Below are 20063 nucleotides of genomic sequence, written 5' to 3' on the forward strand. Positions count from 1 at the left end.
TAAAACGTGTTAATTTAGTGAGTTAAATCAACACGTATTAAGCGTGTTCCAATTTTAAACACTAAGAAACGTATTAAAAGTGACTTCAATAAAAACACACGTCAAGTGTGTTAAATTAACACACTTGGATTTGCAGTGTACCTAGATATATAATCCGCAAATTTATCACTTGATGCATTAAGAATAATCACATCTTACGTGTGACTGCATTAAGCTCTTATTTCGATGATGGATGCGAGCATCGAAACCGCCAGTGCCACAGCGCGGCAGAAAATCTCAATCTCACGTCTTCAGGAAATTGCACAATAATCGTTTAGTTACATGAGTTCGGAATAGATAATAATGCGGTTGTTCTCCTTCGGAGAGAGCGTCTTCGTGTTTCTCCAGAAATTTCCTCAGATTATTAACCGAGTTGCACTTCATTCGCAAATCGTTATCTCGCTAAAAATATATTAATATAATCTCTAATATAATTCTTAATATAATTAGAACGAGATCGCGTCGATTCGAGGAAAAAAAATCGACGAAGAGAGATCTTCAAAAAGACAGAAAAGTGTATGATACATTTTTCTTGATTTAAAATTACAAATAATTACAAGCTGTCTAAAACTACTTTTATTATGAATTTGGATTGATTAATTGCAGTAATTACTACGAGAGCTACTTCTTGACGAAAATGGACGAAAAAACTCAAACTCAAAATATTTCTATAACGAAGATAAGTCGATAAAGTGAGCCGTTGTGCAGCTGTTTGACGTACTACCCTTTAAAGCCTGATGCCCGGCAGAAAATGTATTCTAATGTGTTTTCCAACGCAGTGTTGTATCACGGCCTGTGTTATCTGAAAACTTTACACGGCACACAGCGTTGCATGATATTGTTTTCCTGGCTCTTATGTTTCATACATGGCCGCACCTGTTTGTATACGTGCAACGCGCACGGATTTAATAACTCGATTTGTACGTAGCCTCCCTCCGTCCGCTTGCTAATCAAAGCTGCCTAACATTCGAATTAAAGATGTGCAAATTTTCGTAGTCGCGCGAAACGTGTTTATTGCGTGTTCTTCGCGCTGCCTCGCATTTTCCGCATAAATCTTCGAACATGCTCGAAAAGACGTTACGAGAAATTGCGCGAAGTACAGAGTAATTTTCTTCCGGCTCGCAATAATTTCACTTTGCAAGCTGGAAAATGTCACAAGAAAGAAGAAACGAATCTGTTTTCTTCTTATGACAGGCGACACTTAAACAAAAACTTCTCCGGCGAACTGTTCAACTCCCATTTTCAGTCTGTAGAAAATTGTCGGCTCAGGGAACCGACAATGCGTTTGAAAACGCGTTCAAACAGCGAAATTTTATGGGACGCTTGTAACGCCGTTATTTTTCGCGTGCATCGGCAGCGCGATATGCGTGTACAAGCTTATGAAATTTTTTATTCGCTGGTTCGTGCGATGAATTTTGTGCGTGCAATCGGTCCGGACGAAATTTCGTTGTTTCGATAGTTTTGGGAAAAGAAAACTGTCAGCCACCAGTAACGGATGTTTGTGTTTGTCTCTCTCTCTCTCTCTCTCTCCTTTCTCACGAACGGTTTTTACCTGACCAAAACTGTGACACCCCGACGGCTCGAGCGGCTCCAGAGGCACGTTTTTCTTCCTCAGAGTGGCCGCGCAGGGCGCGCCACCGCCCGGTTTCCCCCACGGCGAGTAAGTGGCCAGAATTTCCTGCAGCTGCAAGAAAAAAAAATTAAAAAAACAAATAAAAATAAAAAAATATGAAGTTCCACTGCCACGCGCGTCAACTGCAAAATATCTAGCCCGCAGGTTGTCGTCGTTCGCGTGCGAGTCATATACACATGTATGTGTACATTCGACTGCGCACTTTTGTTGAATTCCTTGTGTTGCATAAAACAAAAGCCGTGTCCGTATAAAAGCGAGAATTTTTTTTTTTTTTTTTTTTTTTTTTAATTCAAATTTTTGGTAGCTTCCTCTCTTGCGAGAATTTCTATTATATAGACAAAAAATTACGAGAATTACATTTAGAGAAGAAAACGCGCGCGCAAATACGTCTATATACAATAAATTAAAAGTATCTATCAAATAAAACAGTCGCTTTAGTTTTTTTTCTAAATTAATTTAGAAAAAAGCTTGCGTTTGCGTATATGTATGTTTGCAACGCGCGGATCCTGCGGGCAGGATTAACCGGCCCCGAGCGTATCAGCGCTCCTTGGCCGGGCGCGCTGCCGGCTAATGCACTTGCAGCGGACCGCGTTCTCGAGTAATAAGAGGAAAGGCTCTCGCGAGTAATAATCCCTCACCTAACTTTATTAGCATATACTGGGTTATAAGATAAATCCCGCGTCGCGCGGTAAATATAATTTAATGCTGTCGACGTGTGTATTAGCGATACAAAATAATCATCGCGGCGATAATTAGGCGCGGAGTTTCACATCCGCGCCTAATTTCGCGATGTGTTATATTTTGAGTGATTGGCAAAACGTGGCGAAACATCACGGACGAAGCCATACGTCGAATACCGCGCGCGCGCGCGCGCATATATATTTTTTTACAATATATTCCGTGCGGCAATGATTGTTATTTTCGCCAGGAATGTAATGAACAAAACGAACGTTATATATGTTGCGCAAATATTTAGAATCTATTCTCCTCTTGTCGATGATTGCGCATATCGTATCGTTTGCATTCCGCATCAGTATGCAAAATATAAAATAAAAGGTAACGAAAATCGGATAGTGAGAATTTAAACGCTGAATATAATCGTATTTAACGGACGGTTCGTAAACCAAAAAAAAAAAAAAAAAAATATTTCGAGAGACGTACGTGTTCTCTTTGTGTATTTACCGTGAAATTACAAAAAAATTCGACGAAACTAATTCCCAAAAATTGTTAAATTTTGAGAGCAAAACTCACACGAATCGTTTTGAAACTTCAATCGCGCCCGGCAAATTGCCCGCACAGTTTATTTGTATGTTTGTACGCTCTTTAATTGTTCGGAGATAAATGATACTTTGCTTCAATCGTCCGATCTCTCCGTGTTCTTGCAATTCTGTGATCGGAATTATAACGTGACCTCGATGCGCGTCTTAACGGATTGCCGCGCAAACGTTTGTTCTAACAAGTTCGTAACAAGCGGACGCGGCGGAGACGCGAGGCGTGCGGCTTATGTAAAGCGCAACTGAGTAGACACTGTGATAGATTATTGGGTTATCTTTTGCGGGGTTGTTTCTTGGGGTAGTTAGGCGCGCGGTGATTATGCAAATTCACTTTAATGGGACACTCGTAGCTTTATTACCGTTTGTTTACACGTAATTTGCTCGCTCCGAATTCAACGATACGCGCCGTGTGAAACGTACAAAATAGACGGCGCAACTGGGTCAGAAAATCCGAATGACATTTCCACACAAAAGACGTATCTCATTTATCTCTCTAGCAAAAGTGGAACATTTAATATTCTTCTTAAATTAATATCCCTCAAATAGCTCTTTCAGTTGGCGCTAAATAATCATTTCCGCTAAACTGTGTCAACTGCCATTGGCGTTTTCATCGTCACTTATTTTCTCAATCTCTTGAATAAAATGATTGACTTTTGTTGAGCAATTTTTTTTTTTTTTTCCATCATTTTGCGAATAACCATTAGATTTTTTGACGAGTCGAGGTTTTGGGATCAGAAATCACGAGACCTTTTCTTCACGTTCGGATATCTCGAAGATTCGCGAAAAAGATCGGTTTCCCAAAATCCTTGGCGCTAATGGCGTTCCGGTTCAGCGAATACACATCTCGGGGCTGTATCTCTCACACTTGACCTTTATCCGATCGGTGACAATGGCAAACCGAGACAATGACGTTAAGAGACGGCCGGCGGCGGTAGCCGCGGCACAAAACGACGACGGACGGGCAAAATGTGACCGGGGCAAGAGACGCGTCCCATTCACGACACATACTTCACGTTGTTCGCGGTGCTTTTGACGTTGCAACTCCTCCTTCCGCCGCCTCCATAACGCCGTGCCCTCCTGAACGACCCGACGCTCGCGCTTCCGCCTCGCGTCCTCTTCGACTTCCGGCTCGTACGTTGTCTCAGGAATTTCCTGCGCCATTTATGTGCCGTGGCCCGGGGCTTTCTGAAAATCAGGGAGAAAAGAAGGAGAGAAACAAAGGCGCGGCCGTATCGCGATCACGACAATGGCGATATCCCAGTAGCGGGTCGAACGCCTTAAACATGTCAGTTCAAATATCGGATGCAAATAAAATACGCGGCGCGAGGGAGAGGTGAACGAGAGAGAAAGAAAGAGAAAGAAAGAGAGAGAGAGAGAGAGAGAGAGAGAGAGAGAGAGAGAGAGAAAGGAGAGGGAGATAAAAAGGCGGAGGAACGACTTGGTACAAGTCGCATGCCGTGGCACGTGCTTCTGTCATCATTCGTTATCGATTTAACAGGATATTGCTCTTCCCTCGGGAGGTACGACGCGCTGTTCTGCGCTAGTCGACAAGTGTAATGGGAGTGCCAATGCTAGAGACACCAGTGCTGTAATCGAGACATCCGGAGGGTTTTATATATCGTTTCCCGATATAAAAACGAGCGTGCCTCCCGGCTACTGTGTACGTACGTCGCACGTCGAGCTTTGTTCATTCATTCATTCATTCGCGGTGATTTTATTTCGCCGTTTCTCTCTCTCTCTCACTCTCTCTCTCTCTTTTCCACTCTCTCGCGTATATTGTGCCTTAATAAAATGCTGACATTTGCAAATCGTCACGTTATTTGTAGATACTAAACGGGACGTTTATATGTTCAATAGAGTTTTCTCTCGTTTGTCTCTCAAGATTGAAAATTATATATTACAACTATACTTGCTAAATTATATTACAATAGAGTTCTTCGAATTTAAAAAAAGGATGCAAGTCGCGCAGAGAGGAAACGCGCCATTAAAACAAACGAACACTATTGAATCTGTTTGTTGTAAATAATTCTCGACGACTTTAAATCCAGATCACGTTTAATAAATCACTTTTGCCTGTCACGCGACAGAACAACTGCTGTGTGTTGCATTACTTCTATTGTTACAATATATATTTTATTGCCTTGTCGTGCGTCAGATTGCTATCTACGTCGTGGGAAAACTGTAAAACGTATTCCTTTATACATGTATATATATGTATATATATGTATTTGTGCTTTCTTAAATAAGGCTTCGTTTCTGCAGCTTGAAATACGAAAAGTCACTGCGTCGATACATATTTCATAGAAAATACATATTTCGTGTTCGCATTGTTACGCTCCAAGTTAAATTGTGTAAATAACGAACTCTCGATAAAACGCAAATTTCCATGAGCGACGTGTTTACAAAATGTTTATTATTTTAAATGTCAATAGAATAATAAATAATAAAATATGATATAAAATTATTAAAATAAATTAAAATAAAACGATATTTGCCACATCTGTTATAATTAATTAAAATGTCATTACAACGAGATATGTAGTCTGAGTCGAACGAGCGACTGTTGTGCACAAGCTCGGGATTTTGACAATATCCTCGGTATTATGTTCGAACATATTGAGGATACGTACACCTACTTGGTGTGGAACCCGAATAAGCTTTGTTTTGCGTATCCGCGCACATTCAGATCGCGATACAGGTTTACGAACAAGCGCGATGCACCACACGATGCCTCCCACGGTCCATAAATAAGCCGCGGAATACACTCAACGGTGCAATTGACCATAAAGCCCCCGATTCCACAGATGCGAAGCCCCCGAGTATTGTTCGAGTCGCATTGGAGAGCGCCGTTAGTAGTGAAATAAAAAAAAAAAGCTCGAAGAAATGAAAAACAAAAGTTGTTCCTCCGCAAATAGCGCTATTACATCGACAACGATGCGACATATTTTCTCTATATTGCTTCCGGCCGCTCGTACATTACGCATCCGCATGCACGTTGTGTTGTACCCCGTTGTTCCCGAGTTCGCAGCTTCTCGGCTTATCACTTCGCGCGCCTATCACCTTTCGATAAGTGAAAAGCGATTTTGTTTCAGTTCAGACAAACCGCAAATTTGCAACGCTATTTTTTCGCAGCTGCTAAATGTAGATCGAATCGGTTTTGTTTTTTCTAAATAAAACTCTGGGTCAGTTAGCGAAGCTAACGGAAGGCGAGATTTTTTGTTTCTCTGCAACGTGTGGCAATTCACTCTCTTTGTTCGCGTACAGAAAACGTACAGAGAAACGCACAATTAAAAATGCAAAGCGGAAAACTTGCTACAAATTTGCTAAAACGTTTAGCTCATCAAATTGCGCGTATTGTTCTTACGCGTTTGCGCGCGAATGCCGTTTCATCGAACAGATTATTACACGACATTTTCTTGAAATTTGATTTTCAACAAATTGTACGGAAATAAAATCGCGAGCGAGAGGGAGAGACAGATGAAGGATTCGTCATCGGGTTCACGTAACGATTGGATATAAATTTTGCATCGCGGCAGCTTTCGCAGTCAGAAAAAGAGAGAGAGAGAGAGAGAGAGAGAGAGAGAAAAAAGCTGGAAAGCGAAACTGCGGGTCGAAAAACCGATCGCGCGGACTATCGATTTTGCAAAGGCAGATTCGCCGCCGAGCGCGAATTCGATACGGTGCATGTCACTCGAGGAAAAAGCCGATCAATATCCCCGTCTTACGGTCAATAACGACCGTAAACTGAACGGGGCACAAAATATATCGAACCCGAAATAAACCCGCAGCGGTTGAGATACGCGCGAATAGCTACAGCGGGATAGAATCGATTCTCCCGTTTACGGGCGATCGACAAACGTCGCGTCTCCAAACATCTCCAACGGCATTTTTCTCGTTTACACGCCGAATATAGACAAGAAGTGGCTCTCAGCTCTGTCTTGTCGCATGCGAATTGAACGCCATATACTCACGATGTTACGGCTTCTCGCGTGCCATCACGCGCGAGACGATGATCCGTGGAACGTTTACGGGCGATAAATACTTTTCCCGATTGGATTCCTGTGCGGCAGCGTCGGTGCCGCGACGCCGAGTGGCTTCACCGTCGACGATCGGGAACACGCGACTGCCCGACCGTCCTCGTGAATCCCGCGCGGTCGAGCGCTCTTCACAGGGGGTTGCGGTAGCCGCCGACGTCCCGACGTTCGTCCGACATGCCGGCACACAATTTTCTCCACATAACTGCCTATGTGCATGCAGATTGTGTGTGTGTGTGCGTCTGTGTGCGCGCGGTGTTGTTATCTATACCCTTCAACCTTCGACTTTTGAGCCTCCAATCAGGAGCGTAGATATCTCTCACGGTTACCCCCGAACAATTGACTCCAGTCTGAATCGGAAGTCCTTCTCGCTGCGCAAGAGGGTTGAAGCGTGATCGTTCAAGCGGATATCAGAATTGAAATGCAAGTCACAGTATTGTGTTGAATATTTATGTCTCTTTTATACACATACACACACACACATATATGTATATATATGTTAAATGTCTTAAAGTTATTGCGCGCACACACACAGGATGAAAAGTAAAAATAAAATATTTTTCAAAAAAAAAGATACAGGAGGGAGATTTCAGATGGATTAACGGAGTACTCAATTTTATATTTATCGATACCAGTGGTATAAAAAAAAAAAACAACCATCCATGAAAAAAAAATATTGACAGTTTTTTTGATTTGCTATAAAAATATCTTTTTGCAATCGATAAGCACGTCTATTTGAACGTACGTTGTTTAAGAAATTATTCAAAAATTCGGGAACAGTTATGTATATCGTTGTAAAAATTTTGTGATCTGTGAAATGAAAGTTTATATTAAATGAAAAGAGATTGCTATGGACACGAACCATTTTTTCACATTTACATTTCTCTCCCGGCAGCCAACAAAATCCCACAAAAACGAGATGGTTATCGAAATCTATTGACTACATATCATTGGTGCAACGCTTTTTTCATATCAAAAATTCATCGGACTATTGATTCATCAGCATACAAAAAACGTTAAACGCAGCTGCGTTAAATGTCACGTACTATTTTTCAATTTTATTAATTTTTCAATCCGCAAAAAAATCCGATCCACTTTTTTTCAACCGTATATTTCGTTCGCCATCAATTTGCTATTTATATAACTATAATATAAACAATAGTATAATTCTATCGTTTTTCTCATACACATACAAATTCTATATATAATCAAAATATACATTACATATAAAAACAAATTCTATATGTTATTATTATAGTATCGTTTAATTTTTTAATACCAAATTCCTTACAAAATGCTCTAGAATGTATAAAATTATTAAAAAGATGTTGAATAATTGCTTTTTGGTTTTATATAAAGCGCTTTAATCGTATTAAAATATTCAACGATGTTTCTCTCTTAAAGTAAACCGCCGCTCGCAATATGGCTGCCGTTCGTGCACGACTGACAGATGGAGTTTCCTTCTCCAAGTTTCCGATCATTTATTCCATGCCTATACACGAACCAAGTTTGACGTGTACAGAGAGAGGTTGCCGGTGAAATACATTTCATGTGTTGTCAACCTCCTTACGCGAATTAGTGATGTTACGACTGGTGTTTCTGGTCGCGATATGCGTCTTTTCCAGCGCGCAAGCTGGAGATCTTGAAACGGTAAACGATGAGGAATTGCTGAATCTCATAAAAACTGAAAATTACGTCGTCGTTCTATTCAGTGAGTTGGATTTCTTCTCTTCGATCATAATTCGTCTGGAAAAGCAATAAAAACAATATTAATATTAAAGAATCTAATAATAATAATGTAAAACAACACTATATTTTATACGTTCGTGCTTACTAATAATAACGATAATTTTACAGCGAAGAAGGACTGTCCGGAATGCGAGAATTACGAGAACACATTGATTCAATTGCGTGAGGACTTGGTCGACTCCTTGTCCGCGTGGATCGTCAAGACTTTCGACAGCCAATTGCTCCAGTTGTACAGCACCGATAAAGAGCCGGTCTTGTTGTTCTTCCGACATGGTCTTCCTCTTTTGTATGATGGTATGGGTGGTATGGATTATGGTATGGGCAATTAATGACGCGCAATAATATCGATGTTGATCATTTAATTGTTCTGCGATAATACACAACATACCGTTACTCTGTGATATGTCGCTAAATATAGTTTTGCTTTGAGACGTGCTTGTAAATTTATATATATATATATAGTTGTACTATAGAGCTGCGGTGCTTCTTGTGTCTAGGATCCTTGAACGAGGAGATGATATTAACCATGTTCGCGGAGAATAAACTACCGGGAGTGAAGGAACTTACTGATGATACGTTTGAGCATTTGACTCAAGCAAGCAGCGGCGCCACGACTGGCGACTGGTTTATTATGTTGTGAGTTGCTTACTTCTACTTATGTATATATATAATCTTATTACATGTATATAATCTATAGCGACGATTCTTCTTACAAGTAACGGCAGTACGGTTTTAATTGTGTGCAAAAAAAATCAGTTACAGCACAGACTGTGCACAGTGTTTGCGCATGATCGCGAGATGGGAAACGGTCGCCGCAAAGCTCAGACAGACGGTGAACGTAGCGCTTATCAATAAGTCCACGACTGGGGCTTACACAGCCAGAAGATTTCACGTCTACGACACTCCGCAATTTATATTGTAAGCACGCATAAATACTAGTCAGTGTTCTTGATATGTGTCTCTCACATATGAGTAATACATCAATAAACGTACGCAAAGATACATGTATAAAACGCAAGAGATAAAAAAAAAATAACATAGATGTATAAACGTATTTACTTTGTACTTGTACAGATTCAGACATGGAAAGATGTATCGGTACGATACAGATAAGTACGACATCAAGTCTCTCGTGTCATTTGCCAAGGAATGGTACAGAAATGTGAAAGCGGAGAAAGTGCCCGTGCCTCAAAGTCCTTTGTAAGTTTCAAGAGATGCATGATGTGTAAAATTATTTCAAGATATTTATTTTAACCCACACGCAACGTGCTAAAGTTTGTACATTAATGTATTATTTGTTTTTGTAGCGATGATCTCACGCAAAGAATCGCAAACTTTATTCGCGACAATCCGTGGATACTCAAGCTGAGTAGTATTTGCATCGGGATCCTAGTTGTGATTACAGCCGTGTCTAAACTGAAGCAGAAGCCCGAAACGCCGCAGAAGAAGGATAAATAAGTCGATCGTAAATTTGATCCGCCAATGAGATATCGCGAACGTTTCTCTGCACCATTTAACAGCGTTAAAACCGAGTTTTGAGCTCATTAAATTTATTGAAGTTACTTAACAAACACACCGACAGGTGCTTCGTCGAGAAAAGACTTATTGTCCAGCTATTGCATACAATATGCATTCCGTCAATTAAATATTATATGATATTACATGTTTACTGTTCCCGATTTTATTGCTACTTTCTTACTCGACCTCTTTTGTACAAGCAATTTGTAAATAGTTTATCTTTCAGTAAACATAACGCTATTCGAAAAACATCTAATACTGAAGAGGATATAGAGCAATAAGAATCTTCTATGTGTATAGATTTTTTACAAAGAAATATACCTTTGATGCAAAAACATATGTGACTTTAGCCTTCAAATAAGATTCCAACACTTTTTTTAGACCGTGTCCTATTCAACGTACGCTAAGTCATCAGTCACAATATGTGCAATAAATTTACACGAAGTGATAAAATCATATTACATTCTTACAATACAATGATCTTTTATCTTTTTCTTATAGGTTTTACAATATAAATATTCTGAATATAAATATATATATATATATTTGTTATCCGAATTATTAAAAACCTAAAATTTGCGAGGCACAATTTTGACAATGCTCATAAAAGTATGTAGTCAATAGTTTTACATATTTTCAAAGTTTGAAGCTGATAGTTTTTTTTCCGTATAATTGCACTCATACTTTTGTTTATACAAAACATAAACGTTCGTATGTTATTAAAGCGAAAGTATCATACCACAGAATGCAAACCATGCTTCAGTTTTGAAACCACGTTCAAAAATGAATACACAGTAATGGCACATAAAAATATGTGTAAATATGTGTAATAGACATAAATGTTTAGCGAACACAATTAGAAGTAATTCGGTTTTCGATAATCCATACATATAGGCACGTAAGTATCATCAGGGACATTTCACGGTGTTTTAAGATTCAAACTCTTCGTTACAGTACACGTCGGCAGATCCACTGAAGATATTTAAAGATTTCAACAACAATTACTTAAATTAAAGTGTGTATATAGCAGATCTACTCTTTTACATTTAACAACTAAATAAATACAAAATTTGCAAAACAATTGTATTCTAGCACTTCTTTGTTGCAAATGTGGCCTAGCTAGACTTAATATAAACTACTGACAGAGTTACGAAGAGACAAAAACTAAAAAAACTTGTGTAGCTATCTAAATTTACAACAAAAAAAGATTATAATAGAACAAATGGCATAAAAATTTCAATTATACTACTAACAAGCAGAAGTCTCTATGATAAATCTTGAAACTTATCTAGCAATCACCCATACACAAATGCAATTTTTAATATCACAACAAAGAGTTAGCATTGTGAAAATACACATTCAAAAGATAAGTCTTTTCTAGCCCGAAACTTGTACTCATTTTGTTTATAGCCCTTTTGGTCTTGCGTTTTACGTGTAAGAAGGCATTTGTATATTTGTATTAAATATTGTCAACTGCCACATTTATCCTAAGAATAGTCGATGGATTGGCCAGCGACATTCTGATGCTGTTCTCGAACTTCTCCTGTATCGACGAGAACTCCATCATGTTGCTGGGTTTGGACTCGATCCAGAACCCGTCGAATTCGTAAAACAGGTAACAGTAGAACTGATGAAAGGCACGAATTGTCGGCAGAGACTTTGAGGAATTATATATGTGAGTCTTAGCGCTGCCGTCTCTCAGTAACTTGAGAGCCATGCTTGTGAGATTTATACCGACAATAGCGAATCCGTAGCCGTAGCGCGGATGATTCGAATGAGATAACACGTGCGTGGCGGTGCTGGGGTATTCTTGAGCAAAGTAAATAAGATTCTCCAATCCTAGGATTCCCATACCGCGAAAATCGGTTTTCGGATCGTCTCCTTGGAAGCCGATTTCCTGCCACTGCTTGGTCACTCGCGCTTCCAGAGGCTCGTACGGCATCAGCAGATTCCACAGCTTCAGCAGGAGCTGCTCGTGGTTTGGATTGTCCGAACTGTATGGCGTCTTGCGCAGCTCCTCGCATTCTACGCACAGCTGACGGTAGCCCCAGATCAGCTCCACGCACCTGCCGAACGATCGAGCAAAGTCCGGGTGCGCTTGGGGATTGATCTGCTTCGTCATCAGCACGGTTCTGATGGCGTCCTCCAGAATCTTGCACTCCGTGGCTTTATTTATTCCTCGGTGATCCGCGATGTCGTTAAGATACGCGATGAGGGTCCTGATGTTGGCGTCGCGCGAGTACTTCAGAGACTTCTCAACGGCGAACGCCCGCGGCGCCCCAGACGGTTGCCCGTAGCAGATCCTCTGGAGCTCGCACATCTTCGTGGTGCGACGCAGAAACCATTTTATCAGAGGTCTGAAGTACCAATATACTACGCTCCAGATATACCTGAACATGCTTGGCCCGCCTTCTTAGGGTTACGGTGTTGACGGTTCTGTCAAAGCTCGTTTGACAGAGAGATCAGACGCGAGTAACGCGCGCGTGAATTTTAATTAAGACAGACACCACCACGTCGCTTGTTGTCCGGCGGTTGTCATGCCCGGTGGTTGATTTTCATTATGAGTCTCATCAAACAATGTCCGGTTAACCTTGTTGTCAACTTCGTTACGACCCCCGCACACTTCCAGCGAATACTGCGAATACACACAAATGCTACAAGTGCACAGTAATTCACACTGCGCGTCTAATTCGCAAATCAAACAGTAAACTTAAAGCCATGTTTTCATGGCTGCGGTCCGTTTCATACTTAATCGCGCATTTATCTGTAGTATATGTCACGTATACTATAGATAAAAATGTGCGCTTAAGCATGAAACGGACCACAGCCCGTGTAAGCGCGTTTGTCAAACATCAAACAGATCTTTATTTAGGCAGAAAAAAGAATGAAAAGAGATTTTCGCGTGTTTTGCTCAAATTAGCATAATTGAAAAATTGTTCGAATCGTGAAAATGACCCCATGGTTCGACGCGTCTTGATGAGCTCAAAAAGAAACCAATTTTACTTTTTAGATATTTTGCGTAAAACGCGAGACTTTTGCGTTTTTCACAAGTCAGAGAGCATATGGTAGACCGAATAAGTAGGAAAAAATCAAAATGTCAAATTAGGATCAAGGTTGTTATGCAGCCTTAATCCTAATTAATAACGCTAGTAACGTTTAAAATATGTCAGATGTCTAAGATAGGTAGGTAGGTAAATAGGTAGGATTATATATAACTATATATTTATATTATATTGTATAATATTGCATTATATTGTATTATATTGTATGTTATATGTAATAAATGTGTAATAGAATTGTATTCTATTGTACGCGGTATAAAAAAATTGTAAAATAAAACTTGGAAATAGAAAACACACTGATAAAGAGTTTTAAATAAAAAAGCAAAAGCTATATTTCTTGGAATTGCAACTTTTCAGACATTATATTTGTGTACCTTTGTATAATTTACATGGTTTTTTGTGTATTTTGTATATATATATATGTAGTATTTTTAAGAAAATAAAATAAAATTTATAAAGCACAGAGCAGCAAATGATGATGTAAAAGGAGATGATATTTGACTACACTCCGCGAATTCTGATGTTGCTCGCTATAAAATAAGATTCTTTTCTCGACTATCACATCTTTTCTGGTATATCACATTTATGTTGTACGAAAAGTTGCAATGGGTTTTCTTATCCTTTTCTGTTTTCCTTTCTCATCTTCTCATCACGAGATCGGTCATTTTAAATTTCAAAAAAAATCAAATTCACGCTCTCGAATATACTCACACACTTAAAGAAAGTGACCATTTAAACTCGTGCACATAGCACAGAATACAACCGCATGCTGTGGACATAGCGTACCGACGTGTCGCTCGTGGACTGTTTGCGTAGTTCCAATGTGTACCACTCTCGTGGACGTGCGCTAGTTTACGGGGCGAAAAAGTGATTACACATTCTCTTATGGGCCTGGTCGCTCTCAGGCTTCTCTCTGATTTAGGTTACTATTTGTGTCTAATGATCATTGGCTCTCGTGTCCACGTGTGAGTCCAGAAATTGTGATACCGGAATTATGTAGTTTATGGTCAAAAGTTCGGTTCAACCATGAAAATCGGACCAAACGTCAAAAAACAATATTGACAGATTTCAGGATAGGTTATGTTATTTAAAAAATAACATGTTTTTGCGTGATCAATGCAAGTAGGAAATAAGCAATTGAAAAACAATGAGTAAAAATTTTCGTGATACGACACCAGGTGATGGTCTGCGATCATTGCGAAGCACTGCTCTATTCCGCGCTGTCAATTTCGAGCTATACGTCAAACCAGTAAGATTTGATCTGTTTTGTCTCCGCGCGAAGAACTTAATTGAAAATATTATTAAAATTAAATTGAATTATTCGATTGTTTTTTTATACTTACAGAACAAAACTGTCATGTTGCTCGGTTTACTGACGATGTTGGGTTGCTCAGGATACATGTTTTATATGAACATCGGTGAAAAAAGAAATGATTATCAAACCTTGGTCAGATCAGACGATACGGTGGTAATAGTAAAGAAAACGTCTAAATGGGCGGATTAAATAAACAATTCTTAAGAAAAGTATTGTATACGTACTCTGTAATTACTTTTAGTCAAATGTGTGTTCTGACAATATAATGTATATACAATTTATATAACGTAAATATTTATTTATATATAATGTATATAATTTAAGTTTAAAGAACTCAGGATAATATCAAAGTAAGTATAGCAAAAATATCTGGGCAACTTTCTTTATTTTTGTTTTAATTACGTGCTTTTTCATCATGGTTTTAAGAGAAATTTAAAATTTGACGAGAGTTACTCAAAACTGCTACAAAGATATTAATAATTGTAGTAATTGTTATATATACATATCAATCTTTTTATCACATATTTTGTTCAAGACATCCCGCTAATTACTCTTTACACTACATGTATTATATTGTTAGAACATTGTTGGTATTCTTGTAACTTTGCATATTGCCAAGTAACATTTATTATGAAAAATAATATTGTTAGAGCATATACACACATTTCAGAGAAAAAACAAATTTAAACTTGATGTAGTTGTGAATTTTAAATGCCTTTGTCACCTAAATGCATCATCTTTGATATTTTTTCAAAAATATAATATTAACTAGTAATTGTCATTTATACAATTTTATACAATTTTATACAGAGTAACTTTGTATAACTTTTGTGCAAATATTATACTTACTGAGATACATTTTTATAATGTGCAATACTAAATTTTATAGTAAAAATAAGATACATACATTGTAGTCTTATGCTAAACGATTCTATATCACACAAAGATTCTAAATGTAGCACAATTACGGGTTAACATACATATACTTGTATGTACATAATCTTTTACAGAGAGAAAAAGTTTTTGATTTTACAAAATATCAATATTTATAATTGCATGTATAAATTTGTACAAATTCTATTGGCATAAAGTGGCAGTACAGAATGCGTTTCTTTTCAATCAGGTATGTGTATTTTGTTTTTCGTAATTATCGGTTAGGAGTAATATAGAAGTGGTCCTGATTTTTTGAACAAAATATTTACCATAAAAATATATTCATTGTTTTCTCGTACATATAGTTTCTCTTAGTGTTCAACTTATTAACCCGATTTGTCAACGTATTTTAATAAAATTTCAACACGATATGTATAAATCTCTGATTCTCACATATGTAGTCTTAACAGATAAAGGAAGCCCACATTTTCTAACACATTGGAGGAACACTGAATATCGCTAACAGCAAAGTGTTATATCTCGCTAGAGATTTTGTAACGCCAACAAATTTTAACATCTACAAACATTGATCATTTTCTTCTCTTTTTTTTCAAAAATTGATGATTTAATATAGAGCACGCAAAGAACACCACTTTTTATACGAAAATAAAATTTGCAAATTGTTTTACTATAATTTTTCAATCATTTCAACATTTACTAAAACATAGCAAAATTATTATTGAGATATGAAAAACTACATATCTTGCACTTTGCCTTGGTGACACACGTAACTTTTTTTGCAAGCTACACTTTTTTTTTAATCTTTCTTAACACAATCCTATTTAATTTCTACCGACTCATGTTTTTTTTCTACGTAAAATATACGTATCTACGTTTGAGAGTATTCGTTTATAAAGCACTCAACGTTTAAAGCACTCAACAGTGTGTTTTCACGACGTATTTCTTTATAAAGTAGCAAATATCTTTTGGTTTTAATAGCGAATTACAATTACGTTACATGTCACAAAAAAAAGTCTTGGGAAAAAAGGACACAATTACGTAGAAAAATTTGGCATCTTGTAATACTCTGCAACAATTTGTACTTTTATCTCGTGAACTGTTGTAGAAAAAGAAAAAAAATCGATTTTTTTTATAGGAAGAATAATCGTATCAAATAGTTGGTCTCAAAACAGGATATGAAGACGGAAAAACAATGTACGATCTCTCTTTCTCTCTCTCTCTCTTTCTCTTATATGTAATAAAACTTCAAATATTCACCCGAAAATAATCGTTCTTTTCTGAGCATCAATTTTGGGCTGAAATTTCGTTATGTACAAAATATTGCCATATATTCAACGTTTGAGGTTTGACCGTTTAATTTTGTACTTGTGATGTAGTCTTTTTTTTCCTCTAACACTCGTTTTGCGTTTCCGGAAACATCTTTATCGTTTCGTTGAACGCGTCTGCTACATAGTCTAAATTGGATTCGTTGAGTCCGCACATATTTATACGCCCACTACGCAACATATAGATGTGATAATGCTCTCTCAGATGCTGCACTTGCCTCTCTAAAAAAAAACAAATTTACAACACAGATTGTTTTTTCTCGATCATTTTTCTACACATTCAACATAACTGTAAAAAATCAAGCACATTTTATTAAAAAACTAACCAGTAAGTCCTGTGTAGGAAAACATTCCAATCTGTTGGGTAATATGATCCCAAGTACCAGGAGTGCCTAACTTAAGCAATCTCTCTCTCAAACCTTGTCTCATATCTCTAATTCTACTGGACATTGTTCTAATATGGCCTTTCCTAAAATATCGAACAATTTAAGAGGATTGTTTTTTTTTTTTTTTCGTAAGTAATATCTTATATTTGTATCTTATAGAAACCAGTACCATTCCTCAAACAACTCCGGATTCCTCAGTACCGTCGCGACAATTCGAGCGCCGTGATTAGGAGGATTGCTGTACATTCCTCGAACAATCAGAGTCAATTGCGACTTAGCTTGAACCAGCTCCTTTATGTCAGACATCACGAAGACTAAGTTACCGATTCTCTCATTGTACAATCCGAAATTTTTCGCAAAGCTCTGCGTGGCGACGAACTCGATCCCGCGCTCGGCAAACATACGCACGGCGTACGCATCTTTATCTAAATCACCGCTTGCAAAACCCTATTAAAGTATTAACGTTAACATGTTTATCTGAGTATCATAATGCGAGGGCAATAGCGATATCTGAATAACTGTGATATTTGGATTAATCTAATCGCTCTTATCGGACCTGATATGCACTGTCGAACAGCGGGAAGAGCCGTTTCTCCTGTATCACGTCGGCGATTTTGGCCCATTGCTCTGGCGTTGGATCGCATCCGGTTGGATTATGCGCGCATGCATGCAGAATAATAACGGCGTTTTCTGGAGCGTTTCTTAAATCGTTGAGCATTCCATCTAGATTGATACCACGAGTATTTTCGTCCCAATATGTGTATTGGCAAGCGTTTTTAAATCCCCCATTGGTAAAGACCAGATTGTGATTCTCTGCCAGCAACAAAAATCTCGCGATACATGAACAATTCTTGCTCCAGCAAACAGGGAGATGTATATTTCTCCCTCTCTCTCTCTTCCCTTGAATCTACTTACCCCAGGAAGGTATGCTGTAGTAGAAGGTGTCGTAGTGCAGAATACGACTCAGAAATTCAGCAGCGACACGCAGCGCTCCGGTGCCCGAAAGCGTCTGAACGCCAAAGGCACGCCCTTGAGCGATAACAGGAGAATCCGGACCGAGTAGCATACTTGTAGCGGCTTCGCTAAATGCGTCCAACCCAAGAACTGGCAAATACTCATGATTTTGCAGATCATCATCAGCGAGTGACTTTTCAACTTTTTTTACAACAGGCAGAACCCATGGCTTACCCTCGCTAGTGCGGTAAGCTGAAAAGGACCCATGTAAATAATGGTTTCATGTGGATAATTACAGTGCAATATCACAGGCATGTGAGAGTTAGTTATTATCCATGTAAATCCATGCAACATGCTACGTGCATCCACAAAGAGGAATACAAACTAGTCCTTGAGTAGCTTATCAAACTTATGTATTTCATGAAATATACATAGAGCTAAATATATCCTATATATACAATACTTGAAAAATTACAGTTTTTATGTGTGTGTATATATATATAAGAGAGTAAATATAAAAAACGTAAGTTCTTGATAAAATCAAAATTAGAAATTGCTGTGTGTATTCTATTCATAGTCACGGTGTGTTATTTTTGAGTTGACTTTGTTCTCTATTTAACGATTTCTTAAAATAACAATGAATGAGATCTATATCTTTATATTACACACTTTATATATACATCTGTACAAGTCATAAAAAGCGTTATGTAATCGCTTTAAAGGTGACCCAAGATACTATTACAAAGTACTAAACTATATCGCAATTGCACTACTTTGTTGCGTACATCACGTGAGTGTAAGCTTATTACTTGCTCGAAACTACGCTAATTTGCGATGGAATGAGTCACAATTTTTTTTTTTTTTTAAAGAAGCGTACTATAGATCTAAACGCAACAGTCAGCTGAGTCTTCCTAAAATCAAAAAGAAAAGGGAAAAAGAGAAATAATATCTACCGTAGCAACAAAACGAGAAACTACCGCGTACCGCGGAAATTGATATGAGGGGAAAAAAAAAATAAAATTAAAACACACATACCTCCTACACTGAGATTAGCTTTTTTCGGGTGGGGATCGTCCGTGAAGGCTTTTACCACCGCAAAAACCTCGATGGGGGGTCCTAGTTTTATCCCCGTGAATCTAGTGCTCATCCTGTCGACACAAACGGCAAAAACAGCGCGATACGCGACGTCAACTGAAACGAAATGATTAACAACTTCCGCGAGTTCCCGACCGTACCCTTAAATACTCGTAAATACCGCAGGAGCGTGTTGTACGCGAGGCGCAACATGAAAACGTGCGCGCGCGACAATTATTCTGTCGCTTCTGGCTACGCGCTTGACTATATATACATCTTCCGATTTTTGCCAATTGACACGAATGACGTAAGTGGTTATATTGTGCGACGATCATACTTTTTCACTTTCATACATTTCGCGTGTGACGTAGCAATTGCCATTCCGTCGCAAAATCAGATGTGACCAAAAAAAAAAAGTCTACTGTGAATCAAATTGTTGCGTGTGTCGTTTAAAAATATTTTTATTTTAAAAATCTCTCGTTCTTGTATCATTTATCTCGCTTCTGATTCTCTTCTCTCGCCTCCATTCGAGGTGTACAAAATTGCACGTGCATCTCGCGACAAGAGATCAGATATATCGCGTGCGAACACGCTTCATGCGATTTGTGCAGCGTCTAGAACAAAAAAAAAAGATGATCCAATCGTGTGCGCTGCACGGTGGAGTAAACAGAAAAATTGACGAATCACATGCCCGGGAACGAAGCGCGTAGCGATATATGGCTGGCACTTGCGCTACGCGTCCGATTGGTCGTTATTTCTCGGCGCGTGCGCGTTAACGCGGTCGAATAGATTTTGAAAATGAAGTA

At 38.4% G+C, this 20063-nt stretch overlaps 4 protein-coding genes across 5 annotated transcripts in view; 1 reads left to right on the forward strand and 3 right to left on the reverse strand.

Moving 5' to 3' along the window:
- LOC109855145 overlaps window positions 1-7035 on the reverse strand; it is a 27089-nt gene extending 20054 nt beyond the window's left edge. Inside the window, exons 1-3 of the mRNA XM_020429024.1 lie at window positions 6918-7035; window positions 3955-4131; window positions 1592-1723 (exon numbers count right to left, since the gene is read on the reverse strand). Of these exons, the coding sequence (XP_020284613.1) occupies window positions 1592-1723; window positions 3955-4107 (285 nt within the window). The 5' untranslated portion in view covers window positions 4108-4131; window positions 6918-7035. The remainder of the gene's footprint in view (window positions 1-1591; window positions 1724-3954; window positions 4132-6917) is intronic.
- A 1358-nt stretch (window positions 7036-8393) lies between these two features.
- LOC109855155 (thioredoxin domain-containing protein) lies at window positions 8394-10584 on the forward strand. Of its 2 annotated transcripts, none has more exons than XM_020429042.1 (6): window positions 8394-8691; window positions 8838-9044; window positions 9227-9365; window positions 9486-9647; window positions 9804-9929; window positions 10037-10584. In XM_020429042.1, exons 1-6 carry the CDS (start codon window positions 8562-8564, stop codon window positions 10185-10187), a joined length of 915 nt encoding a protein of 304 aa, XP_020284631.1. In that variant the 5' UTR covers window positions 8394-8561; the 3' UTR covers window positions 10188-10584. The 2 variants fall into 2 exon arrangements, with proteins under 2 accessions (XP_020284631.1, XP_020284633.1); XM_020429044.1 differs by having other exon boundaries at window positions 8395-8691; window positions 8838-9023.
- A 251-nt stretch (window positions 10585-10835) lies between these two features.
- On the reverse strand, window positions 10836-12920 carry LOC109855154 (ELMO domain-containing protein 2). The gene has a single exon (XM_020429041.1). The coding sequence runs from the start codon at window positions 12643-12645 to the stop codon at window positions 11707-11709; it is 939 nt and encodes a 312-aa protein (XP_020284630.1). The 5' UTR covers window positions 12646-12920; the 3' UTR covers window positions 10836-11706.
- A 2072-nt stretch (window positions 12921-14992) lies between these two features.
- On the reverse strand, window positions 14993-19493 carry LOC109855172 (probable aspartate aminotransferase, cytoplasmic). The gene is made up of 6 exons (XM_020429069.1): window positions 19219-19493; window positions 18145-18435; window positions 17786-18042; window positions 17399-17676; window positions 17170-17312; window positions 14993-17065 (listed from the first exon to the last, which is right to left on the reverse strand). Exons 1-6 carry the CDS (start codon window positions 19328-19330, stop codon window positions 16908-16910), a joined length of 1239 nt encoding a protein of 412 aa, XP_020284658.1. The 5' UTR covers window positions 19331-19493; the 3' UTR covers window positions 14993-16907.
- Between the last annotated feature and the right edge of the window lie 570 nt (window positions 19494-20063).

This window comes from Pseudomyrmex gracilis, unplaced genomic scaffold (assembly GCF_002006095.1).
Source record: "Pseudomyrmex gracilis isolate BER0280 unplaced genomic scaffold, ASM200609v1 scaffold_82, whole genome shotgun sequence".
In the NCBI taxonomy this organism is placed as follows: domain Eukaryota; kingdom Metazoa; phylum Arthropoda; class Insecta; order Hymenoptera; family Formicidae; genus Pseudomyrmex; species Pseudomyrmex gracilis.

Coding starts and splice junctions, on each gene's coding strand:
- LOC109855155 (XM_020429042.1), top strand. CDS start 8,562: ATGTTACGACTGGTGTTTCTGGTCGCGATATGCGTCTTTTCCAGCGCG. Junction 9,045..9,226: donor TATGGGTGGTATGGATTATG/GTATGGGCAATT, acceptor TCTTGTGTCTAG/GATCCTTGAACGAGGAGATG. Junction 9,366..9,485: donor GGCGACTGGTTTATTATGTT/GTGAGTTGCTTA, acceptor AAAAAAAATCAG/TTACAGCACAGACTGTGCAC.
- LOC109855154 (XM_020429041.1), bottom strand. CDS start 12,645: ATGTTCAGGTATATCTGGAGCGTAGTATATTGGTACTTCAGACCTCTG.
- LOC109855172 (XM_020429069.1), bottom strand. CDS start 19,330: ATGAGCACTAGATTCACGGGGATAAAACTAGGACCCCCCATCGAGGTT. Junction 17,677..17,785: donor TGTTCGACAGTGCATATCAG/GTCCGATAAGAG, acceptor ATACTTTAATAG/GGTTTTGCAAGCGGTGATTT. Junction 17,066..17,169: donor TTCCTACACAGGACTTACTG/GTTAGTTTTTTA, acceptor GTTTTTTTTTAG/AGAGGCAAGTGCAGCATCTG.